A 21,943-nucleotide genomic window follows, 5' to 3' on the forward strand; every position below is an offset into this window, starting at 1 on the left:
GGAACCCAGTCATATCAGTAACCTTTTAAAAGCTGTTTTATTCTACATGGTGAGGGTCCCCCTCATACTGGCTGACATGTTAGAATCACATTACCAGCCAAATACAACTCGTTTAATCTCAGTAACTGCCCTGTTATTGGGCACTTTCACTCATGGATTGAATTAATCATAGTTTATTGTAAATGTATACAATGGCATCTGTAACTGAAAACTATTGTGTTTGAATGATGCTGCATCCACGCCACTGTGTGTCAGTGTAAGTCCAAGATGACAAATTCAAAAAATTACTGCACCTTTAAAATTCCAAAATTTGTTATACTGTAACTACGAGTTCAAATATGTTTTTTTAACATGTAAGAAACTCAGATATAATAGTAGCTTTGGTTGAACTGCAAAAAAAAAAAAAAAAAAAAAAAAAAAAAAAAAAAAAAAAAGGTAATGGAAGAAGCTGAGTTTATGGGACTGGCAAGGATTGATATCAGCCATCACACCAACATGGTTCTTTACTAGGGATGTGCCCAGAGGCAAATACCTTAATGGAAAGGCACAAATTATGACTCCAAAACAAATAACGAATTCTACCAAATAATAAATATTCGGTAGACTGATTGTCTAACAAGCACATGGATAAAGCCATATTTTGCATAAACACATCTAAAATTATAATGCAATGATTAGTCTGTGAAGCCAATACTGAACTGAATTGTAAACTATGAATGAGAATGTGCACGGTGTGATTTCAAGTGTAGATTGGATGGCCGTGTTCCAGTCTCCATTTATTGTGCATGGCTCAGAAAAAAATTACAAAAAATAAATTGTCAGACTGATTATCCAACAATCACAAGGATAAAGAAATATTTTAAATAAGCATTAATAAAATTACAATGCAGTGATGATTCTGTGAAGCCAGTATGACTAAAGTCTAAACTTTGCAGTTTTCGGTTTTATTATTAGAAATTGGAGCTTGTTAAAACTAACATTAACAAATATACTATATCATACAAATTTTCCACTTTTGGAAATGTCTTAAAGTTAATGTTAAAGTTAATGTTTTACACTATATCACATGTAAAAATCCCCATGCATGGATTAATTCACCAACCTGAGCGCTGATGATTTCAAATCGAAGCTTGTCTGTTCATCACACAGCTTTGACCACATTTATATCCACATCACCGATTAAGGTAATTATCTGCTTAAACCTATATAAATATAGGTTTAAGCCTGTATATCAGTCATATTTTCAAAATCAATGCCAAAATTTCAAAATTTCTGCCAGGGTATGCAAACTTTTGAGCACAACTGTATATATATATATATATATACAGTTGTGCTCAAAAGTTTGCATACCCTGGCAGAAATTTTGAAATTTTGGCATTGATTTTGAAAATATGACTGATCATGCAATAAAACTGTCTTTTATTTAAGGATAGTGATCATATGAAGCCATTTATTATCACATAGTTGTTTGGCTCCTTTTTAAATCATAATGATAACAGAAATCACCCAAATGGCCCTGATCAAAAGTTTACATACCCTTGAATGTTTGGCCTTGTTACAGACACACCAGGTGACACACACAGGTTTAAATGGCAATTAAAGGTTAATTTCCCACACCTGTGGCTTTTTAAATGGCAATTAATGTCTGTGTATAAATAGTCAATGAGTTTGTTAGCTCTCATGTGGATGCACTGAGCAGGCTAGATACTGAGCTATGGGGAGCAGAAAAGAACTGTCAAAAGACCTGCATAACAAGGTAATGGAACTTTTATAAAGATGGAAAAGGATATTAAAAGATATCCAAAGCCTTGAAAATGCCAGTCAGTACTGTTCAATCACTTATTAAGAAGTGGAAAATTCGGGGATCTCTTGATACCAAGCTAAGTTCAGGTAGACCAAGAAAGATTTCAGCCACAACTGTCAGAAGAATTGTTCGGGATACAAAGAAAAACCCACAGGTAACCTCAGGAGAAATACAGGCTGCTCTGGAAAAAGACGGTGTGGTTGTGTGCTGTCCAGTGCCAGTTCGTCTTGTGTGCTTGTTTATTCCAGTTGGTCTTGCCTGTTGGTTTCCTGTCTCGTTTGATCCTGTTATTCCCAAACTGGTCCGGTCAGTCCTGTTCCCCGCTGCCTTCTGCCCCAGCCCTGCTTTATTTGTTTTCTCCTACAGGGTTGTTTATGTTTGTTTTCCCCCTTGTGGGAGTTTTGGTTTGTTTCTGCCCTTTTTTATATTAATAAATCCTCTGTACTTGGGTCCTCAGCCTCATCATTCCCACTGAATGTGACACTCATAACGTTCCCCTAACATTACTGTTTGGTTACTCTTTTTGGGAACTAATTCCTAATGTTCTAGGAACGTTCTCTTTAGGTAATATATATATATATATATATATATATATATATATATATATATATATATATATATATATATATATTAAACCATAAACTAATTTTCTCAGAATGTTTCAGGGAGTATTTTATGTGACAACCTGAAAATAACTTCTACAGAACTTTTACAGAACATTCTCTAATGGTTATTATTAAGTTTTATTTTACAACCATAAACTAACCTTCCCAGAACGTTGCGGGGAGAACATGTGGTTATTTTTAGGTTTTATTTTTCACATTTTTCATTATTAATATTTGATTATATTCCATAAACGTTGCAGAGAGGCTGATACTCGACAACGAGTTACATTAGTGGAGTAGAGCATTTAATTAAATCATAAAAAATATGACAGTAAATGGGATTTGAACACATATAAACAAATAAGAGAGCATTCATGAATCAGACCTTCCTACCTTAATATCTTATTTAATATCTTCTTTCCTTAATCGCTGCATCTGATATAAACGCGCATTTGATCCACACGTGCTTCATTCAGCCACAGAAATTTGCGCTCTTGCACAATTTAAAAATGAGTTGAAAATTCCGAGACAGACTGACATTCTTTTACTGCTCCTTCCCCAATAAATAATTAAAGCTTTTTTGAACCCCTGAAAATGGGGGCTCTGTGTATAAAACGTGCTGTAATTCTAAAACCGTTCACCCATTTTGGATATAAATCCCTTTAAATTAAAGCTGACATTCTGTACTTCAATCACATATTGATTGCTTCATTTCAAATTCATTGTGGTGGAGTACAGAGCCAGAATTCTGAAAAGTGTCTCACTGTACAAATACTTATGAAGAGCACTGTATGTTCCTAACCAGGTTTTGAAATGAACTTTTTGACTTAGTGTTCCAAAGTCACTAGCCACTCAGCAATTTCACTAGCAAAATCCCCCGCCCCACAAAAATTGATAAAGGTAACTGGAGACCAACTGCATGCATGTGTTTGGACAATTTATTTGATTTATTTGATTTATTTGAACCAGAATGATATTAGCTGGACACAGGGCTAATGATTTAAGTCATCTTTAGAATATCTGATTTTTTTTTTTTCTTTTTTTTTCACAGTGCCTCACCAGAGTAGATGATGAAGCGATGGTCCGAGGTGAAATTATTAACTACTTTGATTTGTTATGACAGCCATCAACTGCACAAGTTGAGTGTGAAATACATTTTTACTCCAAATAACACTTAAATGGTTGTTGTTCTCCATCTGGATCGCTCATTTCAGTTAGTTTTACATTGCGTCTCGAGACCAGAAACAGAAAACAGGCAGTTCGAATTATCATGGCACCACCCAGTTTTTGCTCAGGAAAACTGTGGATACGCACACAGTTACTGTATATGGAGTATACTTTGACAGGCTCGTGTTCGACTGAACATAGACGCTGAGCGTTCGCGCCAAATTGGAAGTATACCCAGGGATAAACATAGCCATTAGAACAGGAGTAGGATAGAACAGTAGAAAAATGTTCAATAATTTGTCCATATTTCTGCAGCAATATTATGTCCTCATTTTAAGATCATAATTGCTAAAAGGACATCAGATCATATATCTATTTTCACAACAGAAATTATATTTTATAGTAATTATTTACTTTTTCCCACCTCCTGAGGCCAGAACTTAATTTCAGACAGAGGGCCAGAGATCGGGTGGAAATGTATCATATATTACTAAATTATGACTTTTTTTGTAAAAAAAAAAAAAAAAAAAAGTTTTTTTTTTTTTTTTTTTTTTTTAACTAAATTCTAAGTGGACCTCAGGTTAAAAAAAAGATTGTCCTTGCATCTTGAAAACTTGTGTACGCAACTTAATATTTTAATTTAAAAAAAAGTTGGACCCACTTTATATTAGGTGGCCTTAACTACTATGTACTTTTTTGATACAATGTACTTATTATGTACATACATGTTGTTGCATTGTAATTACATTTAAAGTACTTGCATTTAATTACATTTGTAGTTACACTGTTAGCTTTACCCCTAACCCAACATTTACCCCAAAACCTAACTCTAACCACTAATCCTAACCCTAACCCTAACTCTTAAACTTACCCGTACCTCAACCTCAGTAGCAGCAAATGTGGGAATTTTGCAGAAAAACCTGTAGTTACACAGTAAATACATAGTCTTGTATGTATTTAATGTTAGTACATAGTAGTTAAGGCCACCTAACATAAAGTGTGACCAAAAAGTTAAAAGAAATTTTTTTTTTGTTTTTTTGGCACAGTTCGGAGTAAATTCTAGAGACTGTTGTGTGTGAAAATCCCAGGAGATCAGCAGTTACAGAAATACTCAAACCAGCCCGTCTGGCACCAACAATCATCCATGCAATTATCTAATCAGCCAATCGTGTGGCAGCAGTATAGTGCATAAATTCTGCATATACGGGCCAGGAGCTTCAGTTAATGTTCACATCAACCATCAGAATGGGGAAAAAATATGATCTCAGTGATTTGGACTGTGGCATGATTGTTGGTGCCAGATGGCTGGTTTGAATATTTCTGTAACTGCTGATCTCTTGGGATTATCACACACAACAGTCTCTAGAATTTAAAACAATAATATACTTCATCAAAGGCTTGATTTCAATAGACTAGATTAGAAATGAGTGTGTGGTATGTTTCATTTTCACAAGTTTATAGGATATATGATCTGCCCATATGGCTTTGCCATTCTAGGGTTTAGCTTAGAAAAGTGACAAAATAGGTTAAAATACAAATGCAGAAATAATAGGCTACATAGTTCTGAGTACTCAATTGTAAATGCAAAAAAATATATGTCTTGTTCTAGTTTATATCTAATATATTTTTCCAAATTTTCATGCTTAAATATCAACCACCCATATCCCACCAATCCCTGCTGACACGATGGAGCCCTCCAATTTAACGACTCCATACATATGTTTCCGTTTGCCAGGCAAGCATGGAATAATGTTGTTTGAGCGCTGGTTCAACGAGGGGGAACTAATGAGGTAGCAGAGCTGTACCATCTCATCTAGTTGCCAAAGAGGCCATCATGGGCATTCCTCATCGTTATTGCCATCATAATATACACACAGCTTTGCTCCGCCGCACTTATCCTAACAGCTTCATTTAAAAGCAGTTTGACTCAAACCCAGGAATGCATTTTAATGCCATGTTTGAATTAAACATTAGGAAAAATTTTGAGTTGTTATTAAGTAATGATTTTATCTCTAAATTAGAGAGAAGAGAGGAACTGTAATAGATCGACTTTTGCTATGTTCGGAACAGTATACTAAATACTGCCCACTATACACTGTATAAATGTAAAATAGTAATTGCTGAATTTGCTAAAATATGGGACAAAAAATTTCTTAATTTCTACCAAAACACGGGACGTCTCGGCTAATACAGAACAGTTAGCAACCCTAATTAGTAGGGTTGTATACTATTCCAAACATAACCTCATAACTAATGTGTGTTTCTGGCTGGGGCGTGAAAAAATTCAAGAGGAATAATAGTCTTATTGTGTTTGCAACCAGAAACCTTTGTGAATAAGCTAATAGAGGCAGAACTTGATCAGGGTTTTACATCATTGTATAGAATTCACCATTCCTACCAGGCTTTATTTGGAGATGACAATTGATGAGTGTTCTGGCAACCAATACAAACTAAGTAGCATAACATTATATCTTTGAAAACATCTTAAATATCTGTGTACTCTGGGTGGACTTTGCAATGTTGGCACTTGACAGATGGTATGCGCATATTGGAGAAAGGTCTCGCATTCTGACTGACAGTCTGCCGATGACTAAATTGACTCTTAACCCTAACCCTACCAGTCTACAAAGCTGGGCAGTCTGTCAGGTAACATGCGGGACACCTTCCTCCAATGTACATGAAGCGCACTCTAAAAAAATTAGCATGGAAGATATATTTACATGAAATGGAATTCGTAGCCCATTGTTCTTCCATTTTATCCATCTGTAACTGACTGGATTATGAAAAGTGGGCATTACATAGAAGAAGAGAACACATGACAACAAATGACTACTTACATTTTGTGAATGTACGAATGTACCCTTGGTTAACTGAAAGTAGGGAATGAGAAGTTGCATCAGTAGCTGATGCTTTGGAAAGCTCCTACCAGGAGTGATGATCTATTAAACCCTATAGAATCACGGAAATCTTGATTGGCAGATGCTGCTTGGTGCTCCACCTCTCATGAGCTTATCATCGTGGGAATCTAAACTGGAGCACAGCACCATTTTATCAGGATTTTTCAACTTAAGTTGAGAGGAGCTATCTCTTGGTCCCTTCACAACAAGAAATCATTAGTGCGGCAAAGCTATGCAGCATCTTGTTTCCTTCATTCAGGGAACCAAGGTTGAATTCATAACAGAGATGTTCCCTTTCAAGTTGGTCACTTCAGCACTGCGTCAGTAGCTGACGCTATTGGAACTGTATATCATAACACCATGCTGCAGATTCACACTCTTCTGGCATGCTGTCAACAATAGCAAAAACAGGACAAACACGTCCTGTAATAGTGGAGATGTAATGCTCACGTTCCCTGCTCACAATGGTGAGGAAAGCGAGAAGCGAATTCCTGACAAATTTAGCCAGTGTTGTCACTCCACGGACACTGGGCCACCCATAGACCTGCCAGTATCCTTGGTGGCTGGAGTGCAAATTTGTGGCATGGAGCGTTTAACAAGCATTGTAAAAGCGGCAGCCTCAAAGACCTGATCTCTTGCTGAATAGGGAGAATGTCAAGTCATATTGTATTTAGATGTGCTTGTGGAAACATTTACGAAATGTATTTTCACTGCAAAGAAACACAATGTAATCAATATCAAACCCGGAAGTGTTCAAAAGATACCCAGTCAGGGAGAATGACAAATATTCACTCGCTGTAAAGGGGTGCAAATCTAAACGATGAAGAGATGAGTCTGATTTCCAGGGTACAAGATATTTTTATCGTGACCCCGAATAGAAAAATTCAGATGAAATGGCGCTGTGCTCCAGTTTATATAGCCACGATGACACATGCATGAGGGGTGGAGCATTAAGTGGCATCTGCCAATCCAGGCAAATAGTTTTTCTAAGCAAATTTGTTTTATTTATTTATTTTTTAAGCATAAACCTCACTAAATTTAGTTAGATTTTTCTTAAAATAAGACAAAATATCTTATGCCATTTTGCTTGTCAAGTAAATCTATCTTGTTTTCAGAATATTTAAAAATATTTATATATTTCTTTTTTTTCTGGAAAACAAGAAAAATAATGATTAATAATTATTTTATTTTTTTATTTGCAGTGCTGGCATCAAATTACTGCATTAACTACTGGCAAGATATTACAACAGTAGCCTGAAATAATGCCAAAATAGCTATTTGGCTATTGGTTAACATTATTTCCTGCCTAGATGATGTCAGCCGACATGAAAAGTCATTTCAGAAGAGGAGCAAGTCTTTACATTTTGAGGAAATAATACAAACACAAACATTTATTTTTTCCTTTGAAATAACGTGTAAAGATGACTTGGGCACAAAAAGACCACTGAGAAAGCAAATGGGTCAATTTTTATTTTAATGTGGACTTCAAGGACACATTGCTTGCTTTGGCAATGTTCCTGCCACTCTGGCACGAAAAATCCAGCCATGCTACATACTTAGTAACTACTTCTCCAGTAAACATTATGCCAGTCCACAACAGGACCATGGCACACACTAACTCTCTTCGATTCCAAGAGTCTGGCCCCTTCCCTGTGCTTTCTTCACCCTCCTTTCATCGCCCCCATGGCTCCACTACTGGTGAAGCATGCTCTAATCACCCCTATCAAGGTAGCTTAGCTAATTGGCAGGCGCTTTGTCACTGGGAACGCATCTGCTACCTGTTTTTATCAATTAGCTGATGTGAGGCACTTCAGCCTGAAGCCTTCACACATACGACACATTCCGCAATTAGTGGCTTGTTTAGGAAGAGTGCCTCAATTAACATGAGTACCCTTAATTACATATTCGCAGAGGATGCGGGAAGATCCTTGCCTCTTGCAGTTTACCTTACTCATTCATTTGTGATGAGATGAAAGAATAAGCATGTTGTACAATGACATGATTTTATAATATTTCCAGAGACACACTATCTGATACATCTATAATCGCTTACGTTAAAGGTTAAGAAAATAATATAATTATACAGTAGATGTGTAAAAATGCTTTGATCTGACTACAATGCAACTTTTCTTTAGAAAATGAAAACAATTTGGGCTGTCTTAATCAAATTAATTACATGATATGCCAATTAATTCAGCGAATTAATCGCAATTAATTGCATATATCGATATTTGCAGAGAAAGGTCCCAAATAAGAATAATTCAATATGATACAAAAATTATACTGAAATAATTGTAAATATTATATATATATATATATATAATTCAGAAAATTAAATCAAATTACATTATTTTGCAAGACGAGTAAAGCAATGATTAGACAATGCAAAAAGGCACTATTTTGTTTATTTCCATATCATTGAACATAAGCCTATCATTGGCCCACAGTCCACAGCAACCCACTTTACAACTGAATTCTGAATCAGTCCAAGGTAGACTTATTATAAGGGCTTTTTAAAGGACGCGTCTATGTACACATGCATCAGACAGACGTTTTCGAAGCATTAACTTTGGTTGCGTCACATCATAAAAAAAGAGAGGTAAATTCACTAAACAGTTGCACCACTTTTGCGTGTAGTATTTCAGCGCAAAAAAATGCATCTTATTCACAAACCTCCAGTGCTTGAAGTGTAAGAAAAAAGTGAGATTATTAAACTAAATTTTTTGGTAAATAAATTGTACTCTGAGAATGCTTTTGTTCACAACATATGCTTATTTAAACATTAATAAATAGATTTGGGGGTTACACTTGAAGAATGGAGAATAAACTTTTCTGTATTTTTTTTATTTTTATCATTGATTTATCCTTTGTAGAAAAGGTTGTGCTTATGAGCTGACATCACCTTTGTAACAGCTGTGACACTGTTTTTAAGTCTGTAGTTTTGACTGCACCAGCAGGAAAGCAGTTTCCATTAATACATTTGATTGAATAAGACATGATAAAATGTGCTCACCTAAAAGTTAGACTGGAATTACTGTTAATTTTGCTGCTACACTATCCAGTAGACTAGTTAACAATAAAGTTTTTCTTAATAGGTTATACATTTCTATAGAAATAATGTGTAGTTAGAGGTTTGTGTTTCTTTACATATAAAAGAGTACCCCCAATTAGTTCCACACAATAATGTAAACATATTCTAAACTGATTATGCAAAAAAAAAAAAAAAAAAAAAAATAAATAAATAAATAAAAATACACTGGTATTGGATCGGTATCGGCAGATACTGAGATTTCAGATATCGGATTCGGATCGGAAGAGAAAAAGTGGTATCAGTGCATCCCTATGTATAATCTAAGATTAACTTTGTTTTCTTAAAGTGTAGGTCCACAAATGTACATCTCTACCTTCCAATATTCCAACAACACATGGTGTGGTTTAACACCAAGCAAGCCTTTTATTTTTTATATAAGGCAACAGCAAAACTAACTGACCATAAAGCCTGTACAGGGAAGTGGGCACACACGCCTCCTTCAGGCCCTAATCAGAGTCAGCTGCTCTCATTCAGGGGCCCGCTGTCATGTGAACCCATGTGAGTCGGCTCTCACATATTCTCAGCACAGAGATCAAGGGCTCATTGGTTTCCCTCCTGCGCCTGGGGCTTTTCAGAGAGACTTTCACATCACATGCTGCCTGAATTGATATGCTGTTGATGCCTAAAACGCTTATCTGAGATCAGTCTTCCCACCTCTGCTGAGTGATTGAGAAGTACTGTAACAGCTGACCTGAGATCAGGGGATTTTTTTTTTTTTTTTTTTTTTTTTTTTTTAAAGACTAAGGAAAGTCGACCTTAAGAGAACTCTTCAAGCACATTTAGTATAGTGACCACAGAATGTATTTGGATACCTCCTGAAAGTTACACTTTAAATACATTAAAGTGTGCATTAAATAATAAATTATCAGACCGTGTGGCATCTGCAAACCAATGATGCTAAAGCCTCTCTCAGAACCAAGTTCACTTTTCCGAACCATTTTTGCAATGACGTTGAAGTCGGTTCGTCTGAAGTTCACACAGTCCTAGCAAAGTAACCAAAGACGTGATCACTATGGACAGATTCCACTACGGTTTAACATTTCAAAAGTGTCTAAATATTCTTTGGCGCCACTATATTACATAATATGGGTGAATTTTAAGGAACTATGACAAATACTGAGGGCAAATTTTATTTAAAGTTTAAAGCAAATGTAACATGTCCCCTATATCTTGAATGGCTACTCTTACAAAATGTAACATGTTTAACAACTAAAATGACATGCTTTACTGCATGTGTAAAGGAAATATGTTTCCAGAATGTTGACATTAAACAAATGGTGTAGAGCTACTGTCTGTTCAGAAAGCTATCTTTCTTTAAAATAAATATTACTGGCTTTGATGTTTTGTTATCTAATGCAATGATATCCTTACTTTTTTTTAAACATATCTTAAGTGTCCAAATACTTTTTGTCTTATTTTGACAGGCATATCTCTAATTGTATAAATTAAACTTCACAACTATTTTTCTTTAAAATAACTGTCACTTGTTTTGTGTTATTTTGTTATCTAATGACATATCCATTATTACAATTCTTTAAATGTGTCCAAATGCTGGGATCAGAGTGTTTAAATAGAGACAATGATGATTAATGAGACTGATTATTTTTGTATATTTAAAGTTTAAATGTTACAACGTAGCATGTGCACTATCTTGACTGGACCGTTATAAAAAAAATAAATCAAATAAAAATAACCCTTTTTTGTTTCAGTAGGCTATTACTTCGGATGTTAAATTAAAAGCTGATATAAAAAAGTTGGCTAATTAGACCACATACCGTCTGTCCTGGTGTCCCAATGGCCATCTGCATATAATAACCTCTCCCAGAGTCTCCTTTTAAATTATTGATCATGTCTAGAAAGTTGACAGTCCCCGCTGGATCCGATGCCAGGGACAGTCCGCTCTGAACTGCGCCTTCATTCTGTTTCAAAGGCCTGAGGTCCAACTGCACGGACGCGTTGAAATTCCCTGCAAAGATTTTTAAGGGTATTTTAAACACTGAATGTGACGTCCAGAAAGAGAGAAAAAGCAGCAGAAGCCGAAGAAGCCGCATCTCGCCAAACTTCACGGTGATCAGGCAACACTCAGCTTTGCTTCAAAGAGCAGAAGTTTGTCATTGATAACTTCACTTCCATTCTGGTTACTGTTTCAAAGAGCATGTGAACCAGACTGAGGACGCAGGAATATGACTATGTGTGGAAAGTACAGAATTAATAACTTCCTGAAAGAGCATATGACGGTTATGACGAGCATATGCAAACATTTCAGTGCGCAATGAAACCAAAGGCAGTCGCGGACTGGCTATTGGGAGACACGGGACTTTTCCCGGTGGGCCGACTGCAACTCGAGGCCAAATGGGCCTCAAAAACGTAACATGCACCTTCCACCCAACACCCCAGCACAACAACTTTTGGCTGGTTTTTATTTAAAATCCATGACCGATTTCTCTTCCCAGTCCACCCCTGACCACAGGCAGGAGAGAGGGATTGAGACTGCAGCTGTGTGTCAAAACCTAGTGAGCTGCCTACCTAGACCACATCTGGCTGACCTGCGAATGCGATCAAAACACGCCTATGATGCCTAATAATTCTGTCAAGGTAGGCAGCTCAGGGGCAATTCTAGGATTTCAATCTTAGGGGGGCTCAGCCCCCAGTTACACTATAAAAATGTGCACACTCTGTTGCATAGATAGTGTTTTTTTTTTTTTTTTTTTTAACTGTGTTTTGATCATTCAAGATCGCAAGCTAATATTAATTCAGAATATTGTCATTTTCAATCATAAACACACTTTTAAATTAAAAATTAAATAAATTAAAAAAAATTATCCCCCATTTATTAACAAGCATATTGTAGAACATAAATCATTAATTCCACCATTTCTATAAATTAAAAATGTATTAAACACCACAAAAACATACTATTACAATAAATGTCACATTTAGCTTGTTCGTAAATGGAGTGCATTGACTCCAGAAGATGTTTATCTGTACTGTATGTCATTAACCCTTGACTCAAGTCTTTTGAATTTGTCTTTTAAACAGAGAAAATCACTGGGGAAAAATATTTTAATCTCAAAAGACTAACCTGGTAAAATAAAGGTATAAACTCAGGGGTGTAGGAACAATCTGAAAACGGTGGGGAACACATTCTAAATCGGCCTTTCTTCACAATATGACAGTTTTAAGGATTTAAAAAAAATGTTAGAATATGTTTTATGTTATTAACCCTTGTGCATCAATAAAAAAAAAAAAGTTACTCAGAGGTCCTTAGAGGACAAAAAATGTCCTTGTCAAAAAACTGTCCTAAAAATAGTATATATTAATATTGTTTTCCACTTTCAATGAGTTAATTTTTTTAACCAACATCAGTTCTGATCATAACTACCAAATATTCAGTAATTTTCAGGATTTTAACCCTTTAAATGCTAGTTTGTTTATATAATGCTATTATAAAAAAAAGAAAAATAAAAAAAAAAGAATTATGTTCCATATACAAAATGCTAAGGGAATTTTTGGATTTTCACAGTCTGGGATATGTCAATGATTATCAACAACATTGATTTTGATGCATTATTATTTTTTGTGCAGTGTCAGAATTAAAAAAAAAAAAAAAAAAACTCACTCAGGACCTTAGAGGACAAAATTGTCCATGTCAAAAAACTGCCATATAAATATTATATATGAATATTATTTTCCACTTTCACTGACTTAATGCCACTGTTGTTTTTTTTACACATACACATACACACAAATTTCTCAATACTCACATACAAAACACACTCACACTCATACCAACACACCCACACAATTTTAGCTGCATAATTTATTCAACTGGCCTGCAGTGCTCTATAATACAGCAAACAGAAATAGGAAATAAGCATGTATTTGCTCCATAGGCTAAACATGAGAAAAATGGCACCATTTGGTGGAAAATATTAAAAATGGCAATTTTGAAGCCAGGGCTCCAGAATGAAAGCATAATGTCATAGAATTCATGATTTTATGCTTTAATGGTACTGGGATCAAATATTGCCATTTTAACAGGTTTCAATGGGGACATTTTTGTCATTAAGGTCCTGAGTGTAATTATTTTGTGTACAAAGTGTATTATAGATGTATTAAAGGAACTGAGGATGAAATATCAAAATTCCCCCCAAAATACACACCTTTGGCTAAATGTATGCCATTGGCATTAGCACAGCCAAAATGATCGAAAAAACAAAAATGAAAAAGACAAAAATGTCCCTAAGGTCGCACAATAATTTGAAAGAAAGCATATCAACTGAAATTTGAAGAAAGATTTTTTATGATGAAACTTTAATAATTAGAACAAAAATGTAGAAACCAAGTATGAATGAAAATTTTAATAATAAATTAAAGAATTATCATATAATTTAATGACTGTCAAACATTTCAAACATTGGTCCAGTCAACCAAAGAGTCAAAGCACAAAAAAATAAAATAAAAAATTCATTCATCTAAATTCAATATAATAGCCAAACAAAAAACATAGAAAAGTCAAAGAACAATATCATTGTTTAGATGTATAGTATGACATTACATTATTGTTGTCACACACGTGAATCTATGAAAGAAATCCTTGGGATTAGCTTGGGATTGTACATGAGACATTATTGGTCATTTAGTGTTTCAGTGAAAAAGACAATAAAAATGTCAGAGATTTAAAACTTGATAAATGTTACCAAAATTAAAAATAAATAAATAAATAAATAAATAAATAAATAATCAGTTTAACAACAATAACTTACAATAGAGAATTTAGTTATTTCTAAATGTGAGGGGGACATGTTGCCCCTATGCTCCTGTATAAAATACTATAATAATAATTAGTTATATATATATATAAAATGTTTTATTTGTTCACTAAATCTGACCATTTTGTAAATCACACAGCAGTAGGTGGCAACAAATGAATGTCTTTTATGTGTTTTGAGAGAGTTATTAAACCATTGATAAAGCACCGAATCATTCACAACCGAAACAAGGCTAACTGTACTGCGTGTCTACTAAGAGACTTCAACAAAGTTTTTAAGCATCAAAAGCATTTCCCCACAAATGACAACAAATAATATCTTTCATTTTGTGAACTGCTGTGCATTGCTATCAAGCTATACAAAAAAATATTACCCTAAAAATAATTACAAGTATTACAAGTATTAATTATGTCCTGATGTCATTGTAATGTCATTAGTCACCTTTACACTTAATTCACCCAGCCACTTTCCCTGTTTTTTTTTTAACTTTGCTGAACTAAACAAATGACATGCCACCTCCTCCTCTCCTTCAGTCGGTCAACGCTGGTCCTTGCTCATTCACGACTCAAACAGGGGGATGGGGCATATTCGTTCAGTGTGTCAAGCCAATGATATGCTCCTTCACAGCCTGCACTACTATTGGCTTGCACTATAGTCAGTCTTTACAGGTGGGAAAAGCCACAAAAGAAGTATCGCGCTTCAAACTAGTGCAGTGCTGTGGCTGTCACTATTTAAAAGATTTGCATCCTGATTGCTGTCACAGATATTTTGGGGATCGGAAGGCCCCCTAAATAGGGTCTAGCAATGCCTATATGCAGCTCACTAGTATTTGAGACTGAGTAGGCCTGTGGTGCATACAGAAGGAAATTACATTTGGAGAGTAATGCTATTTTCAGTTAATGTATTCTAAAGAAAAACTAAGATAGTTAATGAAAAATAACTAAAATTAAAAGGAAATATGGTGAATATGGGTGAAGTGGGACAGTTAAACTTGATCTCCATTATATCCATATATATTTCCTTACATATTTAAAACTCATTACTCAACTAAACTATACATTGGAAAGTAAAAAAAAAAAAAAAATAACTTTTTGGGTTGCTAAGGTTGATGGTGTTACATTGGGATGAGAGGCAGTTTATAAAAGAGTAGGTGACTTGAAGCAATATTCCAGGTTCAATACAAGTTGAGCTCAATTCACAGCATTTGTGGCATATTGTTGATTACCACAAAAATTAATTTTGCCTTATCCCTCTTAAAAATCAAGCTTACAGTGAGCCACTTACAATGGAAGTGAATGGAGCCAATTTTTGGAAGGTTTAAAGGCAGAAATGACAAGAAAATAATTTTAAAGAACCATTAACATTAATCTTTTGTTAAAACTTGTGAATTATTTGAGTTGTAAAGTTGCTTAAATTGTTGTTTTTATGGTCGTTTTTGTTGTAAAGTTGGATATACAGTAAATTTACACAGAAAAGGTTAGTAAGTGATTTTATCACACCAAATCTCGTAGCTATATCTTTGAAATACTGAGTATTTTTACCTTAATGGATTGTCCCTGATTGAGCCCCATTGGCTCCATTGTAAGTGTCTTACCCAGGATGCCCAGATTTTTTAAGAAAAGGGACAAGTTGTGATAAATCTTTTTTTATTTATCAACATGCTGCCAAAAATGCTGTTTATTGTGCTTAACTTGGATTGAACCCAGAATATTTCTTTAATGTTCATAAATGTTACATGTAATGATTTATGATGTGAAAGTGTGTAAGAAAATGTAAAAAGTAATTCCAAATACTTTGTAGATTTGTTTCTGTATTATCTATTGTCCTCTGTCCCACTTTAGAGGCATATTGGCAAAGTGGGACAACACATCAGGTCATTAAAAGAGTAATCGTAACGAGTAGTTGCTGAGATGAGACGGGAGATGCTGGATCTAATTGCAGTCTTTTAATGAAGATGAAAGTGAAACAAACGTGAACTCAAATAGCAACAAACAAGAACTGACAAAGAGGGAACAAAACTAGAGGGTATTTATACACACACAAAGGCTAAGGCAAAGACTAGGGAATGGAGAACAGGTGAGAACAATGGGGAACAGATGGTAGTGATGAGGGCAGTGCGTTTTGGGAAATGTAGTCTGGGGGAAAAAGAAGACAGAGGACAAAAACCACTTCAAAATTAGAGTCCTTGGAAACACGATGGAAACACACTGTGACATACCCCCCCTTCCCCCCCCATTTAAGGGGCGACTCCTGGCACCCCAAAAGGCAGATGAGGAGGGTAGGATGACGCTCAGGTGGCCAGGGAGGAGACCCCAGGGAGGGACTGGGTCCGAAGGTCAAGGATAGAATAGGGAGGCTTGGGGGGTGACCTCAGGGCTGGGATAGACTAGGGAGGCTTGGGAGGCGGCCTCAGAGCGGGAACAGGGACCAGAGGCCTGGGAGGTGGCCGCAGAGTGGGAACAGGGACCGAAGGCATGGGAGGCAGCCGCAGAGCGGGTACAGGGACTGGAGGTGGCCGCAGAGCGGGAACAGGGACCGGAGGCCTGGGAGACGGCCGCAGAGTGGGAACAGGGACCGAAGGCCTGGGAGGCGGCCGCAGAGTGGGAACAGGGACCGGAGGCCTGGGAGGCAACTCTAGGAAGGGAAGGGCGGTTTGGCCGCAGGAGGTGTACATTTAGGGGGCAGAGCCATAGGTGGATCCAGAGGCGGATTAGCAGGAGTACGGACTTGAGATCCCAATGGCGGAGCTGGAGATGGGTCCGGAGACGGAGACGGAGCGGGCACAGTAGTCGGATGAGTCTCAGGATGAAGAGCGGGCAGAGCCACAGGAAGAGCTGGAGTTTGAGAGTCAGGAGGTGGAGCTGCTGGAGGATCAAAAACTGGACACTCAGGAGAAGGACCTGGAATGGTGGCTCCGCCTGACCCAGGAAGATGGAGGATTTGGGTCTTGAGGAACTGGAGGTGGAGCAGGTGGAGCCACAGGAGGATCGGGGACTTGAGACTCAGGAGGCTGAACCGTAGGAGGTGGAGTGTCAGGGGGTGAGGGCAGAGCCATGGAAGATTCTGAGGGTGGAGCCGAGAGAGGCTCGATGAAGGCAGGCGGAGCCAAGAGAGGGCAGAGCCAGAAGAGGCCTGAGTGGCGGAGCCATGGAGGGTGGAGCCAGGAGAGGCCTGAGTGGCAGAGCCGTTAGTGACTGGGAACTGACCTCCGTGGTCGTGAGCACTGGCAGTGACTGGTGAACCGACCGCCGTGGTCGTGAGCACTGGCAGCGACTGGGGAACCAACCGCCGTGGTCGTGAGCACTGGCAGCGACTGGGGAACTGACCGCCGCGGTCGTGAGCACTGGCAGCGACTGGGGAGCAGGAGCCCTTCTTCTCCTCCTCCGCTTCCAGACTACCATGAGCACAGCTGAGGGAGGCTTGAAAGGCGGAGCCGTGGTGGCCCCTCCTGAAAATTCCACTAGGGCTGAAACAGGCATGAACGCTGGCTCTGGGATGGACATGGCAGGCGCAGGCGTTGGCTCGTTTGCCACGGGAGGCTTGGAGCACTGAGCCGTGGATGCAGGATTTGGCCAGGGGATCCTGCCATAATCCACTGTGTAAGGGGAACCACAAAGTTCCAGAGCCTTCTCCACATACTCAGAGTGTCCAGTGAGGATCAGCCAGAGGCATCAGTTCCTTCAGTGCACTATTCAGACCGGTCCGGAAGAAAACCACCAGAGAGCGGTCAGGATAGTGCACTAAATTCACTAGTTCTAAAAACTCACGGACATGATCCTCAACTGGACGGTCCTCTTGGTTGAGCAGAAGAATTCTGACAGCCGCTAGATCCATGTTGGTCAGTTCTTCTGTAACGAGTAGTTGCTTAGATGAGACGGCAGACACTGGATCTATGTGCAGGCTTTTAATGAAAATGATGAAAGTGAAACAAACAAACGTGATCTCAAATAGCAACAAACAAGAACTGACATAGAACCACTTCAAAATAAGAGTCCTTGAAAACATAACAGAAACACACTGTGACAGGAATTATGAGTTTATTATTAACTTACATAGCAATAATAATGATTACATGGCAGTGAAGTGCATAAGGTAGTGCTTTTACATGTGTGTAGTGCAATTCATGCATTCATATTTGCATGAAATTAAAGGATTTTTTTCCCCCATTTGTTTTCTTTATCATATTCTAATAGCTGTGTAGCATGAATATGAAATACAAATGAATGTAGCCTACAGTATTTTACCCTTTTTGATTTGTTTTAGTTGAACACCTGCACCTTTGCGTTGTGGGTGTGCATGCTTTCTGAGTATTTAAATTGATATTTAAAGCCAAACTGTACACTGTTTTGAGCTAAATTATACTAGATTCAGATACTGAAATGTGCTTATCTTTTTTAGAGGGACATTTTTTGTGTTTGCAGAATTGTTTCACACTGATATTTAAAAACATAACAAATGGTTAATCTTAATGGATCTTTTAAGAAGAATTAACAACTTGAATGTGTTCATTTAAGTTAATTTAACAAGTGTATATTTTAATCTTTATGGATGTCTATGTTGCAAACACAATAAATACATTAAAATACACTCACTGAGCACTTCATTAGGAACACCTATACACTACATGTGAATATTTAATCAGCCAATCATGTGGCAGCAGTGCAATTCATAAATCATGCAGATACGGATCAGGAGCTTCAATGTTCACATCAACCATCAGAATGGGGGAAAAAATGTGATCTCAGTGATTTTGACCGTGGAATGATTGTTTGTGCCAGACGGGCTGGTTTGAGTATTTCTATAACTGCTGATCTCCTGGGATTTTCACACACAACAGTCTCTAGAGCTTACTCAGAATGGTACCAAAAACAAAAAACATCCAGTGAGCAGCAATTCTTCAGACAGATGAGAGAGGTCAACGGAGAATGGCCAGACTGGTTTGAGCTGACAGAAAGGCTACAGTAACTCAGATAATCACTCTGTACAACTGTGGTGAGAAGAATTGCATCTCAAAATGCACAACATGTCAAACCTTGAGGCGGATTGTCAGGACCATAATGTTACTAATAAAGTGCTCAGTGAGTGTATACTGTCTAGCTTGTTTAAGAGGGAAAAGAATTGAACTTTGACAACACACATGTTCCATTGTGTTCCGAGTATTGGCTGAAAAAAATCTGGGATTTGGTCAAAAGAGGGTCTTCAAATGTTCTTCTTCCCAGTATATAGTATATCTTAATTTTTGCTTTTGACTAAGGTAGCAGACATCCTAAGCTTTTTATAAAGTATAATATGGCTTTTGGATCATAATTAAAAGTGCCAGGAAAAGTAAAGTGCTCACTTTACCCATATTCACCATAGTGCTTGCAAGGCAGCAAAATAACAGTTTTAGGAAAGTTTAGGTAAGGTTTTAGGATTTGTTTCCCCCCCCCCTTTTTTTTTTTTGTATAAGTGTGTTTCTTCTTCTCTACAGGTACCTTATGGTCCCTAGGGTTGATTTTTTATTGAAACTAATATAGGTTTTTTTTTTATTTTTTATGTCAAGTTCACATTATGACTTGGAATTTCTTTTCTTTACATTGTCCTTTATTTTAGCTTGGCCTGCTGTTCAAATGCCTTTTATGTATATACAGTTTATTGTTTTACCTCTGTCCCAGACTCTTAATCTAGAAATATATATATATATATATATATATATATATATATATATATATATATATATATATATATATATATATATATATATTAAATACAAATATTAATTACATTTTTAAAACTGCAGTAATCTAAACAAATAGTAAAAACAATGACAAACCATTTCAATAATAGTGTGAAAATTATTTAATTAAAAAATATTCTATCTATCCATCTATCTATCTATCTATTGTCTGTCTGTCTGTCTATCATCTTTCTGTCTACTTGATTACTTTATTATTTACATAAAAATGTGCATTGTAAAATGTGTATTGAAAAAAAAAAAAAGCTTTATTCTCATATCTAGTCAATTGTCTTGCAGTACAATTGATAGTCAGATGAGGGCATAGTACACCACCCTCATCATCCCGCTCCTAACAAGCTGTGCAGTAAATTAGGGAGATTACTATCAGAGTGAGCAGACACACAGTTGACTGTCCAAATCGCCTTTACTAGAACATTGCTTCCTAATCTTCCCCCAACCCTGATTGGAACAAGATCAAAACAGAGAACCTGTTGGAGCTAAAGCACTGGTCTTCTTTCACCTTAAGACAACACCCACCTTCCACAGATAGAGCCACTGCCATTTTAACCCATCACGTTCAAACACATCAGTGTAGAGAGATGCTTTTGGTTAGCATTATATGTTTTCTATATATATATATATATATATATATATATATATATATATATATATATATATATAAGTATGCATTCATATATATATAATATCTGGAATATTGTTTTAAAATATAGAAATGTTTTAGTTATTTTAATTGGTCTTCAACGGTGACTAAATTACACAAAATAAACATAAATAAATTTTAAATATTATTGAAGTATTTAAATGTTTCAATTAAAATACATAAAAACGTATCTATCCTATAATCTATACTATAAATAACATTATATGTTTTGATGTTATTTAGTCACCATACTGCACTACTATAATCATTTGAAGACCAACAGAAATAAACACATTAAAATATCATAGTTAAATTAATTAAAATAAATTAAAATAATAAATTATTATAGTTCTAAATAGCATATTAAAATAGTTACATTATATAACTTCTAAACATCTATGATATATTTTATTATTCAACATATTATATATTGATACACACTTTATATTTTAATAACTATTTAATGTATTTATATAACATGAAATAAATAAATGTAAATATTGTTAAAGTATTTACATATTTTAAATTAAAATCGAAAAAAGGAATATAATCTATAAAATAAATAACATTACTTATGTGTTTTGGCATAATTTAGACACCATTATCATTTGAAGCTCAATTAAATATAAATTACATTTTTTAAATATTATAGAATTTTATACATCATATTCAAATTTTTATATTTATAATTGTATATAACATCTATAGTATATTATAATATTACATATACATTTATCATTTATTTTTTATATAAATAAATATAAAATATAATTAAAAAATTAATTTTTTTTTTTTTTTTTTACATTGGAAACCAGTCAACCAACAACTTCTTACCATTCACCCTAAACATTTTTATCTTTAAAAAATTATAGTGCAGTGTCTCCTGCAACATTTATTCAATAGCATATGCTCGCATAATGACCCTCTCAAAAAAAAAAAAAAAAAAAAAAAAAAAAATAAAAAATAAAAAAAATAAACATGCCACATCCACCCTGAAACCTATTGTTGTACAATAGTACACTGCTGCCGAAAAACCCAAGGCCTGGACGCGCTCCTCAACACCATAATCTCCACGCCTTATGCAGGCCAAATTACTGAAGCATCTCTAAGTCCATAATGCTTGTCTTAGACACAGTGCATCTGTTGACATCTTGCATGGTGATACTGGATATTGTGTAACTGCAGGCAGGGAAGAGGAGTTTGACAATCAAGGATTAAGAGAGGAGGGGG

General features: G+C 36.0%; 1 protein-coding gene across 3 annotated transcripts in view; it reads right to left on the minus strand.

Moving 5' to 3' along the window:
- LOC127422271 (beta-secretase 2-like) overlaps window positions 1-11,750 on the minus strand; it is a 56,191-nt gene extending 44,441 nt beyond the window's left edge. For all 3 annotated transcript variants that reach the window (XR_007894148.1, XM_051665673.1, XM_051665671.1), the window contains exon 1: window positions 11,340-11,750. Coding sequence is in view for 2 of the 3 variants with exons in the window: in XM_051665673.1 (XP_051521633.1) it covers window positions 11,340-11,615 (276 nt within the window). In the remaining variant the exon portion in view is untranslated. The remainder of the gene's footprint in view (window positions 1-11,339) is intronic.
- Between the last annotated feature and the right edge of the window lie 10,193 nt (window positions 11,751-21,943).

This window comes from Myxocyprinus asiaticus, chromosome 31 (genome assembly GCF_019703515.2).
Source record: "Myxocyprinus asiaticus isolate MX2 ecotype Aquarium Trade chromosome 31, UBuf_Myxa_2, whole genome shotgun sequence".
Lineage (NCBI taxonomy): Eukaryota > Metazoa > Chordata > Actinopteri > Cypriniformes > Catostomidae > Myxocyprinus > Myxocyprinus asiaticus.